At 38.7% G+C, this 19305-nt stretch overlaps 1 protein-coding gene across 2 annotated transcripts in view; it reads right to left on the reverse strand.

Annotated features, from left to right (window-relative positions):
- LTBP1 (latent transforming growth factor beta binding protein 1) overlaps nt 1–19305 on the reverse strand; it is a 204793-nt gene that overhangs the window by 40605 nt on the left and 144883 nt on the right. For both annotated transcript variants that reach the window (XM_010581212.1, XM_010581211.1), the window contains 4 exons: nt 14678–14800; nt 12499–12621; nt 6998–7120; nt 3211–3336 (listed from right to left, as the gene is read on the reverse strand). In XM_010581212.1, coding sequence (XP_010579514.1) covers nt 3211–3336; nt 6998–7120; nt 12499–12621; nt 14678–14800 — 495 coding nt within the window. The remainder of the gene's footprint in view (nt 1–3210; nt 3337–6997; nt 7121–12498; nt 12622–14677; nt 14801–19305) is intronic.

A 19305-nucleotide genomic window follows, 5' to 3' on the forward strand; every position in this document is an offset into this window, starting at 1 on the left:
GTGGTGCAGCCAAATTGCTGAGTCTGGGGCCAGGTGGCAGTGGAATGTCACCGCTACAACAGAAGTTTGTCTACACCTTGGAAGAAGACACAGTCTCCACAGCTGTTCAGTTTACTTTGGCCAATGGCCATAAAAACTCCATACCAGGACTGAACCACATGGGGTTCTTAAATGTTTTATGTTGTTGTTGTTTCTGACTTTTCAAAAAAACGAGTCAAACTCATACAAAACCAGTCTGGAGATATGGAAAATATACTCCAGGTACAGAGAGGCGTCTGAGCCCAGCAAAATTTCCTTAGGTTCTTTCTCTGATGGTATAAACAGTTACTCTCACTCACTTAACCAGAAGTAAATTCACAGAGGCACATAGTGTAAAGAACAGTAGCTCCTGCGGCTGGAAGCCACATCCTTTTGCAGTACCTGGAATGTCAGACATTCCGTTTGTTTCTGATCATTTTGGTTTGTCTTGCCTTTTCACATGAAGCTGACACCACTACAAATATTTAAAACCGACGCCATCAGTGCTCCCTTCAAATGAGTTTTTTCAACTCTAGAATTGTTTTTATTAAAATGACAGAATGGAGAAACTAATAGTGGCAGAAGAGGAGTGCTGTGGCTTCAGAAGACTAGAAGTACCCTTGCTTTGCCAAGTTATTAAAATACTTTTCCAAGTGCTGAATATAAAGTCTGATCTGTATTCCATACACACCACCAATTACTTGTGAAGCACATTCAACTGTTTTTGTACTTGTTGTTTTATTCTTCATTAAAAAGTTCCAAAACTACTCACAACCCTGGAAATAAGATCTTGTGATTTCATCTTTTTCTATTTAGTAGAAGTTTGGCTTTTTTGTTCTAATGGAGATTAACTTTGTAGTACTTCATCATATGCGATGGTAACCCTTCCCTGGGAACTGTGTTACTTTATTAACTGTCAGAGATCCAGACAGAGGGGCTCATTGTTTCTGGTACATCCCCTAAAATTAGATGCCACAGACTTTTTTTTTTTTTTTTTTTAAGTTGTGTTTCTATTCAGTTCTGCCTTTTTTAATTTCAGAGAGTTTGATTTCACAAGGTTAATAAGTGTTCTTCTAACTTTGGTTTGGAATAAAGTGTTTGGTTTCTACTAAGAGCAGGCTGCATTCTTCCCTGACCACTTTTTTTTTTTTTTTCAGCTATGCTCAACAGTGAGGCAAAACACCTGCTACTACTTTTCTTTTAGAGAAATTGAAGATATTTAACTATATCCTTCCTAAATACTGGGTGAAAAGTATACATACTGCCAAAAGAGTCCATGAACATGCTTTGGAATTATCCCCATTCCTTGAAATCACAAAATACTGCCTTGCCCATCAATCACTGGAGTTACTCAGATTCTCTCTCCCTAGCCTACTTGACCAGGCCTTTGACTTGGCAGTAAGAGAATGTTTCTTTCAACTTATGCCATGATTACAAAATAAAGTAAATGTTTAGAGAGGAAAAGCACCAAAAATACTGCAGGATGTTTTTTAGTTATCAATAATAATTAAAACACCAATAGGGTGTTTGATGTCATGCTATATCTAAATACACAGCACGTATTCCCTTACATCAACATAACAGTATTCTTGCCAGCAGTGTATTTCATTCCATTAGATATTATATTACTAACTATATGGCAGGTTATATGCCAGCTCATATAATAACGCTATAGTGCTGTTTTTCCTCTGGTAAAAGTAGGGGGAGTAAATGCAACAGTTAGACAGAAGTTTCAATACACATCCTCCACTGAAGGAAGAAACTTTTCACTATCCCTAAGTGAACTATGGGAAGAGCTGGCCCATGAAAACCAATCACATGCGGATTTACTGGCCTATAATTTGGGATAGGGAACAGCTTGCTTACTTCTTGGATGCTTGAGATCCACTACCCATAGTTTTTAATACTGAGCTATCACCTGCTCAGTGCTTTCTTCTGTATGCATCCTGCCAAACTACTACCATATAATTTTTTCCCCTTCTGAACTTTTCCCACAAGGCTTCTTGTCTTGAACAGTCCTCTCATCCACAAGAACAGCCATTCTTCACCCAGTTAGGGAAATTTTTGTTTTATGTCGGCATCACTGACTGACTGCACAAAGCCACTTATCTTTTTGGTATCATTGAGCACAAGTCTCCTATTTTAAATTCAGTGCAGGAGAGCAGCATCATTAGCAAGTGTGTGCATTCCATTAGCAACAGGATATATTCTCATGCTATAACCAAATAAAAATCCTAGTTACACCTAAATTCTAGGCTCCTGGTTGATGTTTCTCACCAGGGTTATTACTGGAGCAGCTTTTACAATCTTGTATGAAAAATACCTGTATAAGCATACCTGCATACATTTACAAAGAATAAGCTGGCTTTAGCACTGTAAAGATCTAATTACTGCCATTTACTCTGTTTCTGCGATTTCAAAATGCCTGAGGTTCTATCATAGATAGCATTTTACTACAATTTCTCACTAGAGTTACTTCTGTTGTATGGATGCTTCATCTGCATCTTTTGAAAAAAAAAGGTCTTGACAAACAAGATTCTGTTGTCTCACACACAGCAATGAGAACATTCAGGCAGCTCAGGCTTGCTGCTAATGCACCTAAGAAGCTTTAAATTAAATAACCCTAAATATTTATGGCAGGAAGGTCTTACCCACTGAAGCTTATCAGAAGCCTGAGTTCCAAACTCACTTTACATGCATTTTATATGTATTTATTCCTTCCACCCTTGCTATAAGATAGAAATAATTTCCCATCTGTGAATAGGTTTTCATATTATTATAGTTGTCCACAGGTTTCATGTATCTTAACATAGAATATCTTTCCCTCCTTTGCCATCATTTGCCATAGTTAGGTTAATATTCCTTCTTTTTAACTAATTTCTTTTGCTCAAAAAAATATAATCCAATGTTAAGATAGCAAAATTATTAAATATCAAGAAAAGTAAAACACAGGTTGTAAAAAAACCCAATAACTTCCTTACATTGCCTATTTTTTACATTTCCTGTTGTACTTCTTACGATTCAAACAGCAACATAGCACTCCATGCATCTACAACAAAGAACGAAGGGCCCTTAGGTGGCAGATTGCAGAGTTAATAGTGGTTTTGGGGGTATTAGACCCAAACTGACTACTTTTCTCACCCAACTAATAACAGCAAATCAATGGGAATGCATTATTGTAACTTGTCTCACCTTCACATGTTAGGCCATCTGCAGACACAGAAAAGCCCCGCTCACATATGCACTGGTAAGAACCACCCGTGTTGAGACACTCCCCATGAGGTGAACAGAGGTCAGATCTCTCACATTCATTGATATCTGAAAACACAGAGACATTAATAGCTTTGCAAATCCTCATACCCTTAATGTTAAAAAGGTCTTAAAAGCAGCTTTTATTTCCACTAGCAGTGTAAATAGCTACATAAACGGGGCTTATTTTCCAGAGTAACCAAATCTGGGATCATTCTTAAACTATGCATAGGCATCAGTATGTTCTGCTGCATCATACTCTCACTATATCACTCTCTAAGATGAGGATGACCAGATGAGAGTGATTGGTGAGGTATCAGTATAAGCTCCATACTAGCCAAAATTTCTTCTGTGTTAGGGGAATTCTCAGATGGCTCCATCTCACTGCTTTTTGATTGCTGCATGCTGGTCAACTTGTGCATCTGGCTCCATGTGTCACCAGCAGGTCTGGAGCTGCATCTCTCCCAGTAGGCTGATTTTATATAATTTAAAGCCAAATGCTCTTTTTTGCTCATGGGGAATGGGAATGGTCCCAAAAGGTTGCTATATAAAAGTCTGTCATCATTGCTTTTTTTTTTTTTAAAAAAACTTAGAAAGCATTTTTCAAACACTGCCTTTCAGACTTGTGAATCTTAAAAACAAACATTTCTTTCTGACTGATGTCTCATCTTAACAACAAAACCTGTCATCAGAACTTAAGGACTGCATTCATTCATTAAGGAGGTACCACTTCCACAGGAATTACCGTTCACATTGTAATTGCATTTTTGTATTTTGCTTTACAAAAACCTATTAAGAAGTTTTCAGTACCATGCTGAGATGAAACACAAATTTACAAACAAAACTTATATATGCCTTATTCATCCATCATCACAGATACTAGAATTTCTTATTCTTAACTGTGTCTTTTGCTGCTTAGATACTGGCCACTGTTACAGCCATACAAAATGCATCAAAGTAGACAGTAATTTTGATAGACTAGAAAATGATGATTTCAATACCATCATTTCAAGACCCATGACATCCATTATAGAATTTTCTTTAGATACAGACTGATTCTGTCCTGTGTGTAAACCTTCCAGGCCAGTACGTTGAAGTCATGGCACATATGTGGAAAGAACAGAGGCAGCTCAGGGAAGGGTAGTATCTGTATGAGGTGCACAGGGAAAAGTCAGTGCACTGCGCTTCATGCAACACCTACATGTATAAAGTTTTCTCTGAATTCATAGTCAATGCAGACCAATGACATACTTCCTGAAGCTCTCTGAAAGGCGGGTAAGGTGGGAGATCAGCAATGACAAGGACAATATGGTACCTTCTCAGGACTCACACTATTCTCAAGACTAAGCTGTCAGTTTCTTAAAACTGCCAAAAAAATACTGGAAACCAAACCAGCTGATTACGCAAGGTGGAATGATGTATTAAAAGATACGAAAACAAAATTAACAATGTTAGGGAAATAGAGTATAATTCATCTGAAAAAGCAAACTGCATACTTTCCAATGTTTTGGACTCTTTTTCAACTTTGCTCCTTACCAAAACGAATGTTCCTAATTTCTAGTCTAGTCCAGATTCAACTTGCAAATACTGCATTCTGTGATAAATTTGCCAGTTTAATTCAACAGCTGTCTACTTTCTATTATGGTTTCCTTTGAACATAATAAGCCTATGATCAAGTCACCTCTCATTTTTTTCTTCAACAAAATAAACAGTTTAAAAACATTCAATCCTTACTCCCCCAGGCCATCAGCATTTTTGGGTTAATCTCTGACTCTCCTCAGCTGATGAGCATCCATTTTGCATTGTGGGCACCAGAATGTCAGTGTACAACAATGTGCCAAGAGCAGCTGTATCGGTGCAAAATAGAGGTAAACAAACTTTGCTTACTCCTGCTGGATATTCTGATTTTTCAATCTTCTGGGGAGTGCATTAGTCCTACTGGCCACAGGGTTGCACTGGAAGCTCATATTCAGCTGACTGTCTCTGACCCCTACATCCTTCTCAGTGACTGTGTCCCAGAAGGAAGTCCACTGTCCTACAAGCATGACTGAGATTCCTTCTTCAATATAGAACTGGATATATTGAAACACATATTGTTTGCTCATACCCAGTATACCATATGATCAAGATCACTCTGCACTAGTGGCCTATTATCTGGACCTTTTACCATGCCCCTAATCTCTCCAGGTAAATTCTCTCAAAAATTTTATGTTTTTTCTTGCTATTACAGAACTCTGACAGAACTAACTTTCAGTCATTAAAAATGTCTCAGTTTAGCTGCTGCTTAAAATATTTTGAAGGTACTGTTGAAATTTAAAGAAGTCATCATTTACGATACAAGTATGACTAGTTTTGTCCAGTACCAAATACAGGGCAAGAAAATATACTGACAATTTCCATCTTTGACAAATAAAGATTATACTATTGCATCCTGTAACAGCTTAACAACAAGTAGTCAACACAGTAAAAAAAGTGTAACCATACTTAATTCTGCTAGCCAAAGATCTCTGTTTCTGTTCTTTCACTGTGTCTAGTTCTTTGCTATTCTAACTTGTCAGTATTCATTGTTATCAACTCCTACTTTCTTCCATTTGTTTTGATATTGATCTGGCTATTTCTCAAGCAGTTTCACTCCCCTCAGAGCAAGTTGTTATTTTTCAGTGTTGCTGGTCTTCCTTCTCAAGTGTGGCTCTCTCACCTGAAATGATTTCCAATTTTCATTCACATTTTTCTGTTAAAAATACTGTCTGTCCCTTAGTTGGCTCCTAACTGCTTTCAGATTTGTTATATTTATCCATTTAAAACATGAAGCCTATACACTACTACTTAGTGGAGTGAAGAGAATAGAGTGGTATCAAAACTGGCATTGATTTATAGCTTGTGATGCATTCTCTTTTATCTGCTAAAGCAAGGTCTAATACAGCACTTCCGTACATTGAATGCAACATTTTCTGAATTAGAAAGCAGTCACATAGAATACTCAAGAACTTTTACAGGGCATTTACTGTTGGTTGCACAAGATCTTCAACATAGATCAGCTGGAATACAGTCTCTCAGCTCAAGTCTAAAACGTGCATAAGAGAGCAGCCAAAGCAAAGTCCAGTGTCCTGTTCCTCCAGTCATTTAGAGCACAAACACGTGATCACTTCCAGCTCTAATACCATGGTTCTTGTCTCAAAAAAACAGATGGCAAATGGGATTCATGAGGCATGCCTGGGTGTTGTGCCAGCATGGAGTTGGGATCGTTCAGAACTAAAACCTGGGAAGTATTTTTCTGGGTTTGGCAATGCTGACTCAGCCTCAGATAACACATTCCCTTCCTCCCCACCCATTCTCCACAAAGCACTGCAAGTATTTTAGAGGTGAGAGAGGTTTATCTAATGTGACTTGACGCTAACTATACTGCTCTTCCTGTTACATCACTGATTCACAAACATAGAAGGTTCTGTCAAAATAAGCGTTTCCAGGATCTGCAAAAATGCAGCACTGTATCTCTGTTAGTTCTAATACAGATTCTCTTTCAAGTTATGAAGGCTGAGATTTCAGCCTTGTGAAATAATTTCTCAGCATATATTTACAGAGAGAAATATAAAATGAGAAGAGTAAAAATGTACTACAAATGATAAATGAGTTTCTCTTCCTTAGCGAGATCTGTGACTATCACGAGTTATGCTTACGAACTTGCACATTTATAATAATGACACAGGTATTTTTTACAGCTATTTCATACCTTGACATCCCCTATTTGCTATCTGCTGGAAACCATCTGGACAGGTGCATTTGTAAGACCCATTAGTATTCATGCAGTTTCCTCCAAGGCAAATATCACTGTCTTGAAGGCATTCATCAACATCTGAAATAAAAATGTAACTGAATTATTAGATGATGTAAAAATTGATGAAACTTTTAATAGTGATACTTTTATACTGATGTAGCAACTTGAAGCTACAATGCCCTTTAACAACTGTGTGCGTGTGTGGAAATCAAGTTTACTACACTTTAGGATGTCCTTTTAATTTCCCTTTCATGATATCATCAAACTTCTTGTATTTCTAGAGAGCTTTAAAATTTGAGTTTGTATGTCATTTATTCCTAGCAAATACATCTAACGTGCTATCTGCATCTCTCATGAAAGCTGTCATAACAGATCTTTATACCACTCTCTACCCTACTATAATGGTGACTGTGGTGTTACAGTAATGCAGTGTCGTGGTTAACCCTGAGCCAGCAACTAAGCACCACGCAGCCACTCGCCGACTTTTCCCTTACCCAGTGGGAAGGGAGAGAATTGGGAAAAAAAGTAAAACTTGTGGGCTGAGATAAAGACAGTTTAATAGGACAGAAAGAAAGATGATAATAATATTAGTAATAATAATAATAGTAAAAGAATTGGAATATACACAAGTGATGCACCATGCAGTTGTTCACCACTCACCAACTGATGCCCAGTTAGTTCCCGAGCAGTGATCCACTCCCCCCCGCCCCCCGCAAACTCTCCTAGGCATGATGTCCCATGGTATGGAATATCCCTTTGGCCAGTTTGGGTCAGCTGCCCTGGCTGTGTCCCCTCACAGCTTCTTGTGCCCCTCCAGCTTTAATGCAGGCTGGACGTGAGAAGCTGAAAAATCCTTGATTTAGTATAAACCTTACTTAGCAACAACTGAAAACATCAGTGTGTTATCAACATTCTTCTCATACTAAATCCAAAACACAGCACTATACCAGCTACTAGAAAGAAAATTAACTTTATCCCAGCCAAAATCAGGACAAGTAGCTAAAAAGAAATCCAAGCAGCTGTACATTTAGAAGACAGACACAAACATTGCCTACTAATACAAAGTTGTAGTTTGCAATATGCATTTTTGGACATGTTTAGACCACTACACAGAGATCCCTGAGTCGGAAGTGACCTGACTCAGTTGTCCCCCAGGGTACAGGCAAGCCCAAGCATAGCTGCTGTGTCACACCAGACAAGATGTGCCTGTGGAGACTACTCACAAAACAACCACGTGGACAGGAGGCTTGTAGGACAGGGACTACGCTGTGCGTCCTGCTGTGCTAACAGTTACTTTTTCATGCAGTTCATGCAATGCAATACAGCCATTTTGCAGGCTTAGCAGCTTGGTCTTGAAGCTGCTTTTGCACAGTGCTGCACCCAAGCCATAGATCCAGCAGTAGAGTCAGGGCATGCAGGGTCTAGCTCACAGCTGCTCATACACCACATTCCCAGCCTCAAGCCTCAGGCCTGCAGAATCTGCCCTAGTGTCTTAACGTCTATGGGATAAACATGCTGACTCGCACGTAGGAGGGCAAGTTTCAGGATACAAACTATATACAGAGTAATCCCATTTTTCAAGAATAGGACACTGGCATTGTCTCCAACTACAGTATTTTCTTCCATTGTCTTTCAAAGGGCTTAAAGGCAGCCGAATGGAGGAAACAGAGCACAGCTACTGTGGGTACAGGATTAACTCAGGAAGTGCCTACATTCCAGTGATATTCTACAGTTTTGTTTCACTACAGCTAAAGATCACAAGGTGTTTGATAACTGTGCCTCTAAGTTTTAAAAGCAAACAGAAAATGAGAGTCAAATAAAAGAAGCATCTCATAATCAACTTTCTCCTGCCTCCACAGTGCCCTACCTCATAATTCACTGAGTCTATTGATCTGATAATGCAGATAGTTTCCTTTGAAAAACAGTTATCAAAAACTTTTTACGCTGCCTTTGATTATTCTGATTTCTTAAGCATGGATTTTAGCTGATTAGAATTGTAACTTTTTCCTGCTTGCAGGAACGAATAACAATTGTAATTAAAAAAGAGGACATGACCTCATTTTCTACACTTACCTCTGGAAAGCCCACACTATATCAGAGTTCAACTATCCTTGGGATTTAATCTATTTGATAAATATAAGAAATAGGGATAGCCTTCTTACATAAATGAATGTTATTGCAGATAAAGCTGCACTTAATGCTGACAAAGTTCTGACCTTTTGATAACCACATGTTTTATAATAATTTTCGACTGAGAAATAAATTGTGGTTTATTTAAAACAGCAATTAATTTTGACTAGGAGCATGAGAAAAAATTAACGACTCCCTTGCACTGAGTTAATGCCAAGTCTCACAACAAGAAGGCATCTTCTGCCAAATTCAGTCAAAATGCATTATTTTCCATATAGGAGGCAAACCTCCCTTTCTCTGATGCAACTTTTCACAGGTCCTATGGTGGCTGCACAAGAATCTCCAGAAAAATCAGAGACAGTAACTCATGCTTGAGATGTTCAGTGCTTTTACCATCCTTTACACATGCATGTATTGAGCATTTTGGCTAGCAAAATCTCTGAAGGCTCCTGGGAGAACACTGGAGCCTCCTATGCTTCAGACAGACTCATTTCCAGTAACTCGAGTTCTTTGAGTTGTATAGTCTATATGTAAGTCCAGCTGGTGCATATTCATACTTCCTGTCAGTTGAGACAAGGCCACAGGTGTGCTCACACTTTGTGTTCCCTCATATTCAGAGCAACACAAAGCAAAAGTCTCAATGTCACTTCACCTCAAGAACAAGATGCTGAATGAGAGAGTAAGGCAGAAAGAAAATAAATGTGCATGCGGTCATGCATCTTGAAGACCTCTGACTACTAGGAAGTAACCTCTTTTTCTATCTTCAGGTGGAAGGTTGTGTGCATGGCCCACCTGTGGGTGGTCATGTAGTTCCAGGCTTCTAATTTCCAAGCAGATAATAGCAAGTGTCTACAGGTACTGCAGAAGCAAAAAGTTCTTCGGCCTTGGATAACAGAGTATACAGGCATTTGCAATAGGAATTATGGATTATTGCTCTCAGAACTGAAGGTATGAAGGCCTCAGTCCAGCTTTCTCATTTTCTGAAGAGTTCAGTGCAAGGATGCATACAGATCATGTATACACCAACATATAGAACAATTATTTGCAAATTACCTTTATTCTTAAACAAGTGAAATACTGTGCAAAGACTTCCAGACAAAAACTTCAGCCAGAGAGTTGCAAAAAGCACAGCTGAAAATGAGCACAGCATAATTCTGCCAAGTTCTGCAATCTCCCTAGAAGTTTGCACAAGTGTATAATGATCAAACCAGCAAACTGCTTCTTGAGCTGCTACATTTTTAAAAAAACTTCCAAAATAGAAGAAATCCGCATTAAATAAACAAGCACATTTCTTGCAAGTGATTTGCCAAACACATTGGCTTTACAGCCTGATACATTTTTGGGTATCCTCTGACATGACAAATGTCCATCCCTGAGTTTGAGAAACTGAACAGAATTTGAACCACTGCTCTTTTCACACAACTGTGCTGGGCTATACCCACAGTTTTTGTTGTCTCTTTTCTGCTTTCTCTGTGAAGTGTTAGAAAACATTCAGGTAAATAGGCTAATGTGAAAATCAGAGGCAATCATATGGAGAAATGTTGGCTGTCTTCTCAAGGTGATTTTCTCTTTATGGAAGCTCTGCCTTGTAGTCCATGCACACATCTAGCTGAACTAACAGTCAGGAGGAAAGCCATTTTCATGAAGATGGGCTGGAAAGTCTAACACAAGGAGAGCAAAGCACTGGCACAGGCTGCTTGAAGAGATGTTTGGAAATCTCATCTGCTGAAGCCTACTCAGAGCAAGTTAGATGAGTACCTGTCAGGAATGACACCATGTGGTCTATTCTGCCTTTGGGAGGCAGGATGGACCAGTGATTCCTTCCACCACATTTTTCTTTGATTCTTGACACAGTATCTCTGCATCTGTTGCAACTCATGAAGATCTGGAAGCCAGGTGAGAGCAAAATACTTTGACACAAGTTTCTAGTGCCTTGCATCATCAGCCCACGTTTCTTGAAGCTGATGCAAGTGATGCTGGTATTCACCAGGAACTCTGAGAAGATTGTGTTAAGTTCTTCTATGACCAGATTCTCCAAACAGGTCAGTACCAAAGAGTATCAGTGTGCTGAGGAGATTTTATAAGATATCCTTATTCCTTGTTGGTGAGAACTTCAAGAGATGCTGTCACTCATTAAATGTGGACAATGCAGTATCATCATTGGTGATAAAGTCTGGTCTGATATTACAGGTTTGTCTTGAGAAGACAGCATTTGGTTGCCTCAGGGGGAATTGCTCTTCTGCCTGGATCACTTGAAGAAGACAACTCCTGACCTATTGCTGTGGGGGAGAAGGTGAGAACTGCCTCCTAGAGTGCTGTGTGGAGGATTACCTAGCAGCAGGACACTATTAGGTAGAACAGCAGTAAGAAGCTCTGTCTTCCATGGTATCAGCAGCTACAGAAAGCACACCAGAGACTGGAAACCTTTTATGTGCTAATACTACATGTACGGTGAGACCTTAACTGAGAGTATTTTCCCCCTAGGGTGAGATAAGGAAGCAACTGAGATACAACCTTTTCTGGCGCTCACTAGTAAGTAATCTCACATGCTGAAGGTGACCATGAGTAGTGCAGCAGGCATACCATATCAGGTGGTATAGCCAACAATGGAGAAGAAGGAGTAGCTTTGAAATAATTCATTAGAAAAAAATCTGTTTGCCAATTACTAGACAATTAAATTGTTCTACTTGAGAGACAGTAGAATGTTTCTGTTTTCTATAACACAGCATTTCTCCCTACATTTACTGTACATCTTTCACCTCTCATTTTTATTTTTACTAGCTCAGTATATAGACTGACTTCTGAGACAGCGAAAGCTGTGAGCTCCAGCAGATCCCCCTGGAGTTCGTCTTATACTACATATTTTCCCCTGCCAGTGCACATGTGGGACTGTGGTGGCTGGCTAGAGGTTCCCAAAACCAGCTGGAGAAGAAGTTTTAACTTAAACTTAGAGGGCCCCCATGTGAATAGTGTATGCTGGCAGAAGCTTTTGTAATATAGAATCTCTGTGTCAGAATTTGAGCAACAAGGTTTGGAAAGGCTTAATTGTTTTTGGTAATAATGTTAACTGCCCTTCCAATCTTACTGTTGGAAACACATGTGCTGATTTCTTGTAAGTGGAAAGATGACAGGAACTATTTCTAAGAATCCATTAAATATGTGGTTGTGTAGGTGGGGACTGTTGAATGACTGACAGTAAAGTATAGAGAAAGAAAGAGAAGCAACATATCTTTCTGCCCCATTCTCAAAAGAGTTCATGCCTATAGCTGAAATACTCGAGATCTTATTGAACAAAATGAATCAGTAGCCTAAGTCCACAAGCTTACCTTCACACTGATCTCCAGTAGATGATAACGTGTAGCCTTGGCTACAAATACATCTGAAAGATCCTTCTGTGTTCCTGCAGTGTCCATTCATACAGATTGATTGGTGCTGGCATTCGTCTATATCTGTAGCAGAAGAGACAGTGCAAACCTAACACATCTGAAATTACCAATTATTAATCAAATGGTGCAATAACCAATTCTGAACAAAACAGCAAAGTAGAGTGTCAATATACAGTACTGCTTCTCTTGGTCTTATTTATTAACAAATGCAGACAGTAAATATAATGCATAAAAATACAAGAAATTCCAGATTGGATGTTTCCCTTGAAATGACTGCATTCAGCATTCTCTCCTGTAGTGTCAATATATCCCTCAATGCACAAACAGGTACACACAGACACACAAATACACACGCATGCTGCTTGAGAGCTGCTTTTATTGCTTTTATATCTGGCAAAGGTAACAAGCCAGCCGCTCCAGTGAGTCAGCAAAACCCACTAAATACTTTCCAGCAGGATCACCACCTTTTAACAGGGTGTGGTTTTGAGATGCACACTGACAGGCTGTTCCTCTATTAAGTTGTATCTTAAGGCTCCTTTAAATACTTGCCTTGTAATGGTATTAATCCTCTAAGTATGGGGAAATGTCTCTGCTTCCACAACCACTGCTAATCCCTCAGCATTTCAGTTCTTATGAACTGGGGTCAGCCTGGGTTAACAGATGGACTTCAACATCAAACTTAAATTTTCCTATGAAAAACTCAAAACATTGGAGGGGAGTGGGACTTTGAATTCAGAACACAGCACATGTCTTGTTTGAGCTAGGAAGCCTGTTTTGCCTCCCTTATTTATAAAATACTTGTTAAGGAACAGTAATTAAATTGATACGGTAGGTTCTTAGTCACTTCTAGGATTTAGGCATGGCTAAATGTCTTTCTGAAAATACACTCCAATTCAAACAGAAGAAAATTACTCAATGAGGTTTTTCAGGTCTGTGTTATGGCTACATAGTCTGACCTCTTGACTAATGGTCCCTTGCAACCACAGAAGTTTTGAATTTAAGGATCACCAAAATCTGTGGGGCTGCATGAAGCATCTGGGCACGTGTACGGGTCCTTACTTTAGAAAGGCGCACTTTAAGAAGAACGGTCTGCATGTGCCAGCTCAGCTTGGCAAGGGCTCTTTTCCATGAAAGGCTTAGAGGAAGCAGTCAAACTTTGTCTACATACAACACCAGTCTGCTATGTGTCCTGGACAGCATATTTAACTCACTCAAGACACTTAACTTACACTGATGTTTTGTTTCAAACTTCCTGACAAATTTACATGAACAATCATTTAGTTTTATTGTATTATTTTTAGCACTCAGAAGTCTGGAAGTGTTTGGTGCTATACACAGACACTTAGGGGAGGGTGGGGAGAAGGGAAAAGAAGAAAAAACAACATTTGACAAGAAATGTTCAGGGTTTTGTGTGCTTCCACAGCTTGGAGACATTCTCCCAGATTTTCACCTCTGGGGAGAGATTTCAAGAAGTCCGCTCTCCCTAAGGAGAGGCGTATTCATACCTCCTGTACACACTCTAGGTCCTCTCTCAGACTACTCCACTCTGACTTCAGACCTAATTTTGTTCCACTAGAGCAGTCCTGATGGGAGTTTTAAATGTGGAAGAAATGTAGAAGAATGACACTTTGAAGGTACAGGTACTGTTCTTAGAAGTACAACACCAAACTCTCTTTCTACTAAATGTACTACTTGAAATGCAGTGACACCAATGCAGGCATCAGCTCAGTGTTAACTGACACTCCTGGATTCCAAGAGAGTCCAGCCTGAGTTTTTTGATTCCACTCACCCACATGAAAGAAAAGAAAGATAGAAAGAAAAGCAATTAAGCCACTGTCCCCAAACCTCCAAAATGACAGAAATGCCAAGGATTTTGTGGAAATTCCAATTTAGCAATATAAATATTACTACACATTCTTGATTTGCTTTGTAACAAATGTCAAACTTTACAGTGTGACCATGGAAGCCATAAAATGGAAATACATGTTCTTACATTTTGGTCATCTAGCTTCAGTGTTGTACATTTGTTGTTTCTCCATTAAAAGGAATACCATTGGATGAAAAATATTATCTAAAAGGTAAATGCAACCTTATGAATTTTAATCATATTCTTTCCTACCTTCACAGTGATCCTCTGTTGCAGAGAGTTTGAAACCTTGGCCACAAATACATCTGAAAGACCCCTCCATATTTTCACAGCGTCCATTTGTACAGAGATTGCCATACTGACACTCATCTATATCTGTGAAAACAAAGTGTACATAAGTGTACAATTAACTTGGATACAACCATCTTTCAGCTGAGCTTGGGAATTTATTCAAGTTCTGCCATAAGCATGGTTATAATCAGTTTTCCTGTATATGTTTACCTTGACAATTCTGCAGCAATTCTAACTTAAAAAGAAGATTTGGACTTGAGCTGCCTTATGGTCAAACACTCAAATATACTCAGAGCCCAAATGACTACACCAATACTTTTATCCCTGTTCTGCAAGGACTGTAGGCTAACAAACCTTTTTCTTCGTTTTCTTTTTTTTTTTTAAATAGGGGTTCCACTATGAACTAACTGTGTCCACATTATCCTTACCTGAATAAGATTATTTTGCTCATGATTTTCCCATAGTAACTTAAACCAGTGCAGCTTTAGTATAGAGAAGAGGTCAGCAAGTGATGGCACGTTCATTCTTGCATTACACGGATTTACTCTTAAGATATGTACCTGTGATAAAAGCACTAGCACCTGCTAATACCTTGTAACCATTATCACTAACCTTCCTGCTATTGCAATGAACAGTCTACAAAAGCAGACACAGCTCATGCTGGCAAGGCTGTGTTAGAAGCTCTTCTCTCTGAAACCATTTTTAAAACATGTGCTCTGGTCAGAATCCCCCAACTGGCTGCCTCTGCTTGTTTACCTGGAGCTTACCTACAAGTACAAAGGAACAGGCAGGTCCTCTTGGAAGCTAGAACAGACCTCAACCACATTTTCCGCTGTTGAGCTTTTCCTGTTTTTTAAAGCTAGGTCGATTAATGTACAGGATTTAGAGTTCTCCAGTGCATAACTAAAGACTTTACAAAACACACGTACATGTGAGACCTTGTTAGATGACATTTTTCAAGTTGACTTAAAGGAGGCAGGTTCAAAAGGACTTAGCTGACACCTGAGGAATTTCAAGGGGATTTCTGCACTTCACGCAGGTCCCTTTGTAAAGACTACTCTATATAGGCAACAAGGAACTCCACTTGGATTATGCCTTTATAACAAAAGTTTTAGAAGCAAAATCTCTCTTCCTGGTCACAAACCATCCTTTATTTACAGGAGGACTTGAAAGAAACTTTTTTTCTATAAGCTATCCCACAGACACCTACTTTCATCATTCTCTGAAAGAAGGGTATTAACTAGATGGGCCACTCTCTTTAGCCAACATGAAAACTACTACGTTACTATTTAAGAATAATTTTCAATAATTCCTTCTGAATGCAATTTGTATAAATCAACAAAGAAAAAAGCAAACATATAAATAAATAACATCTTTTATTATAAACCCAGCCAGAATTAATTCAGTATTCTAAAAGAATCAATATTGTCTTTTTCCTAGGAGTGGTTTTCACTTAAAAAAATAAAAGGTTAATTTTCAAATTTTATTTATTTATTTTGGGGATGTAGTTAACAGCAAGCAGGTGTCCCTGTTTGTATGGAAAAAGCTGCATTTTTTACCTTCACTGATGCAGAAAAAGAATTACACTTTATTTGCTTTTATGTGCCAGAAATCACATTACTTCCAATTATCCTGGTTTTTGCCACCACAAAGCAGATGAAATCCATCAACATAAAAGAGTAAAACTACTGATTATTTGAGGCACTTGAGCTATTTAGGCAGCTGTAGCATAAGGAGAGCTGGAAAAAGATTAGAGGTCTTTAAATCATCATCATATCTCTTATTAGCTATTCTGAATATCTGCAGTAACTATTTTCCTCATATATTTATCATTCATGGCTCTTTACAAGCTCCTGTACAATCTGACTCTGACAAAGCCCATCTATCCCCAGACACAAACAAAATCACCATTATTGTCCATATTTCAGATGACCTACAATGCTTGTTTCCTCACTTGAGCCTCTAACTCTGTAAATAAGATGCCCTGTTGCAGCCTGGCCAAGAACACGAAGTGGCATCCTCCCAAGAGATGACAGCACAGACCCACAGGTGCTCTGCTATGGCAGTTCAGCAGGCGATACTATTTACACCCTTCTGCCAGACTAATTTCTCAGATCCTTACTGTTGCAAAATGTGCTCACTCAACAAAACACAACCTTTGCTCTCAATGTATATGATAAATGCTCTAATTCAAGAATTTGTTAAAACACAGAGAACCTAATTCAGCAGTCAGGCACACAAATTTCCAACTGAGTAACAAACCTGCTTCTTACAGATTCATTTTCATCTACTTATATCCAAGCTACTTGAAAATGAAGCCTGCAAATATTATTTCTGATTTTTGGATGGGACTCAAAGATCAACAGACTTTCCCATAAAGCCAGCAGAAAAGACAGGAACAGAACCTAAATCTGAGATGACGTCCAGAGCTGTAACTGATTCTATTGAAGCTCCCTACAGTAGCACTAGAGACATATGGATCAGCTCTGCTGACCTCTGTATTAGTTCTGAAATCTTCTGATGGGGTTCCTAATGCGGTACAAGCTGAATATTGTTAATTAACCACAGAGCTGCAAAATCCACCACAGAGACAATCATGAGGATGAAGCGGTCTAGAAAATTTTGTCAATTTTTTTCATTTATTCATCAACACACAGAAGTGTGCTCTAGATTCATATACTACTTTATTGTCATTCTACATCATGATATATCACTTTATTTGAATGGGCAAATGTGGAGAGAGAAAGATGAAAAATAAATAAACCAGGGGTCGTGAGTAAACTTAAAAAAAAATTGTTTCAAATAGTCCCTGTACGGGACAAACGCATTGAGGGACCTGGGACAGTAGCAATTTCATGACAATGAGGGGGCAGGGTGTGCAGATGCCAATTTTAATTTCTTCCAATATGCATCTCACACTGGATATTCCCACCTAAACTGCAATTAAATGTATTCTACATTAAGTTTGAAGTAAGCTGATTGACTTGCCTTTATTAAACAGAAGTGACTACGTTCCTGGCTTTAAATCCTGGAAGACTACAATATCAATAGCATCAAAGAACTGTAGAATTGTTACAGTAGACTTTCTGGGGCATAAAGTGCAGGCAGAGGAATGAGGTGAGGTAAAAAAAAATAAAAATACTGAAAACAGCATTGGGAAAAACCAGCAGAGCTGCAACTGACCTAAACTAACAGCAGAAACAAATTTATGGAACAGTGGACTTAAATACCCTTCATAGATAACTTGGGAAATATTTTCCTTTCCAGTGTATTTAAATTGTATCATATTGCAAAGCTACAGATTTGAGACAAATTGTCTGCATTACATTTTCTAAAATGCGTATGGCTCATTTCCAATGTGATGTAAGTCTAAGATAAACAGAAAATGAAGACTGATCACATCACTAATGATGTGAGTGAGATGTCTAGGCTTAGAACATTTCATTAAACAAAGGAAAAAGGGAAACTACATGCAGTAATACAAGGAAAAAAAGTATCAGCAACTTGGAACCAAGACTTATCCTTTACACGACTTAGTTCTGTTTGTAAATCTGAGCAGAGCAGTGACTGCTTTTCTCTCATTCTGCTCCTACTAACCTGGTTAGCAAGAATTAAACAAGGGAAAGTTATACCATGGCATTTTCAACCAGGCTATTTTCATAAACAGGTATAGAAATCAAGCTTGGTATTGGGAAAGAATGCAAAATTAAGTTAACCTTACATTTTCCAAAAAAAGAATTGAGAGGAAACCTTTCTAACAGAGTGCATGTACCACATTCTTTGCAAGGGCAGCAGGAATCCAGGCAGGTGGGAAGGAGCAAACCAAAGATGAACGTGAAGTAAAGTGTGCTAAGTGAACCACATCAGTTTGTTGTAAGCATTTCATAGCTGGCTGTAACTCCATTAAAATCCATGAAATTACCAGAGAAATACATTCTTCCACAATAAGTCAAATGACAAGACCAAATAATGCAGCTATAACATGCTGATCAATTGTAACAGGCAGATATGTTCAGACAGAAAAAAATTGCTACAGTATGCCTTCTTTAGAAAACAGAGTGGTTGAAAAAGGTGTAATCTGTACAGCAAAACTGGTGGTGAGGCTCTGACAGACACACATTTTTGAGGTGCTTCACTGCAACCTCACTCCACTCTTGCTCTACAGATCAAAAGCCCATTTGCAGCTGGAGTACAGTAGATGCCCATCTTCCAGAGCTATTTCAACCAAAACAATGCTCCTAGACTGCTTCATATGAACTGAAACAAATCACAGCAGTTGGGAGCGATTAGGAATTATGGAAGTAATCTGACTGACAATAATAATGCACGCACCCCCTATGTAGGTTATTATACACCCATTTAGGTAACATGGTTACTCCAACCATCACAAATTATAGGGCATGTGTTACACACAGAATGGACAGGAGGATTCACAACAGACAGCAGATCCTTCACAACTGAGGTAAAATTTAAGTTTCTGGTAGTGTCCAGGAAGTGGCACTCAAAACTGCAAAAGATTATTTCTTTTTGCACAATGGATTAATTTGTTCTTTCTTATCTATATCTCAAATAGCCAAAACTGATTTGGA

This window comes from Haliaeetus leucocephalus, unplaced genomic scaffold, assembly GCF_000737465.1.
Source record: "Haliaeetus leucocephalus isolate CR32 unplaced genomic scaffold, Haliaeetus_leucocephalus-4.0 Scaffold752, whole genome shotgun sequence".
Lineage (NCBI taxonomy): Eukaryota > Metazoa > Chordata > Aves > Accipitriformes > Accipitridae > Haliaeetus > Haliaeetus leucocephalus.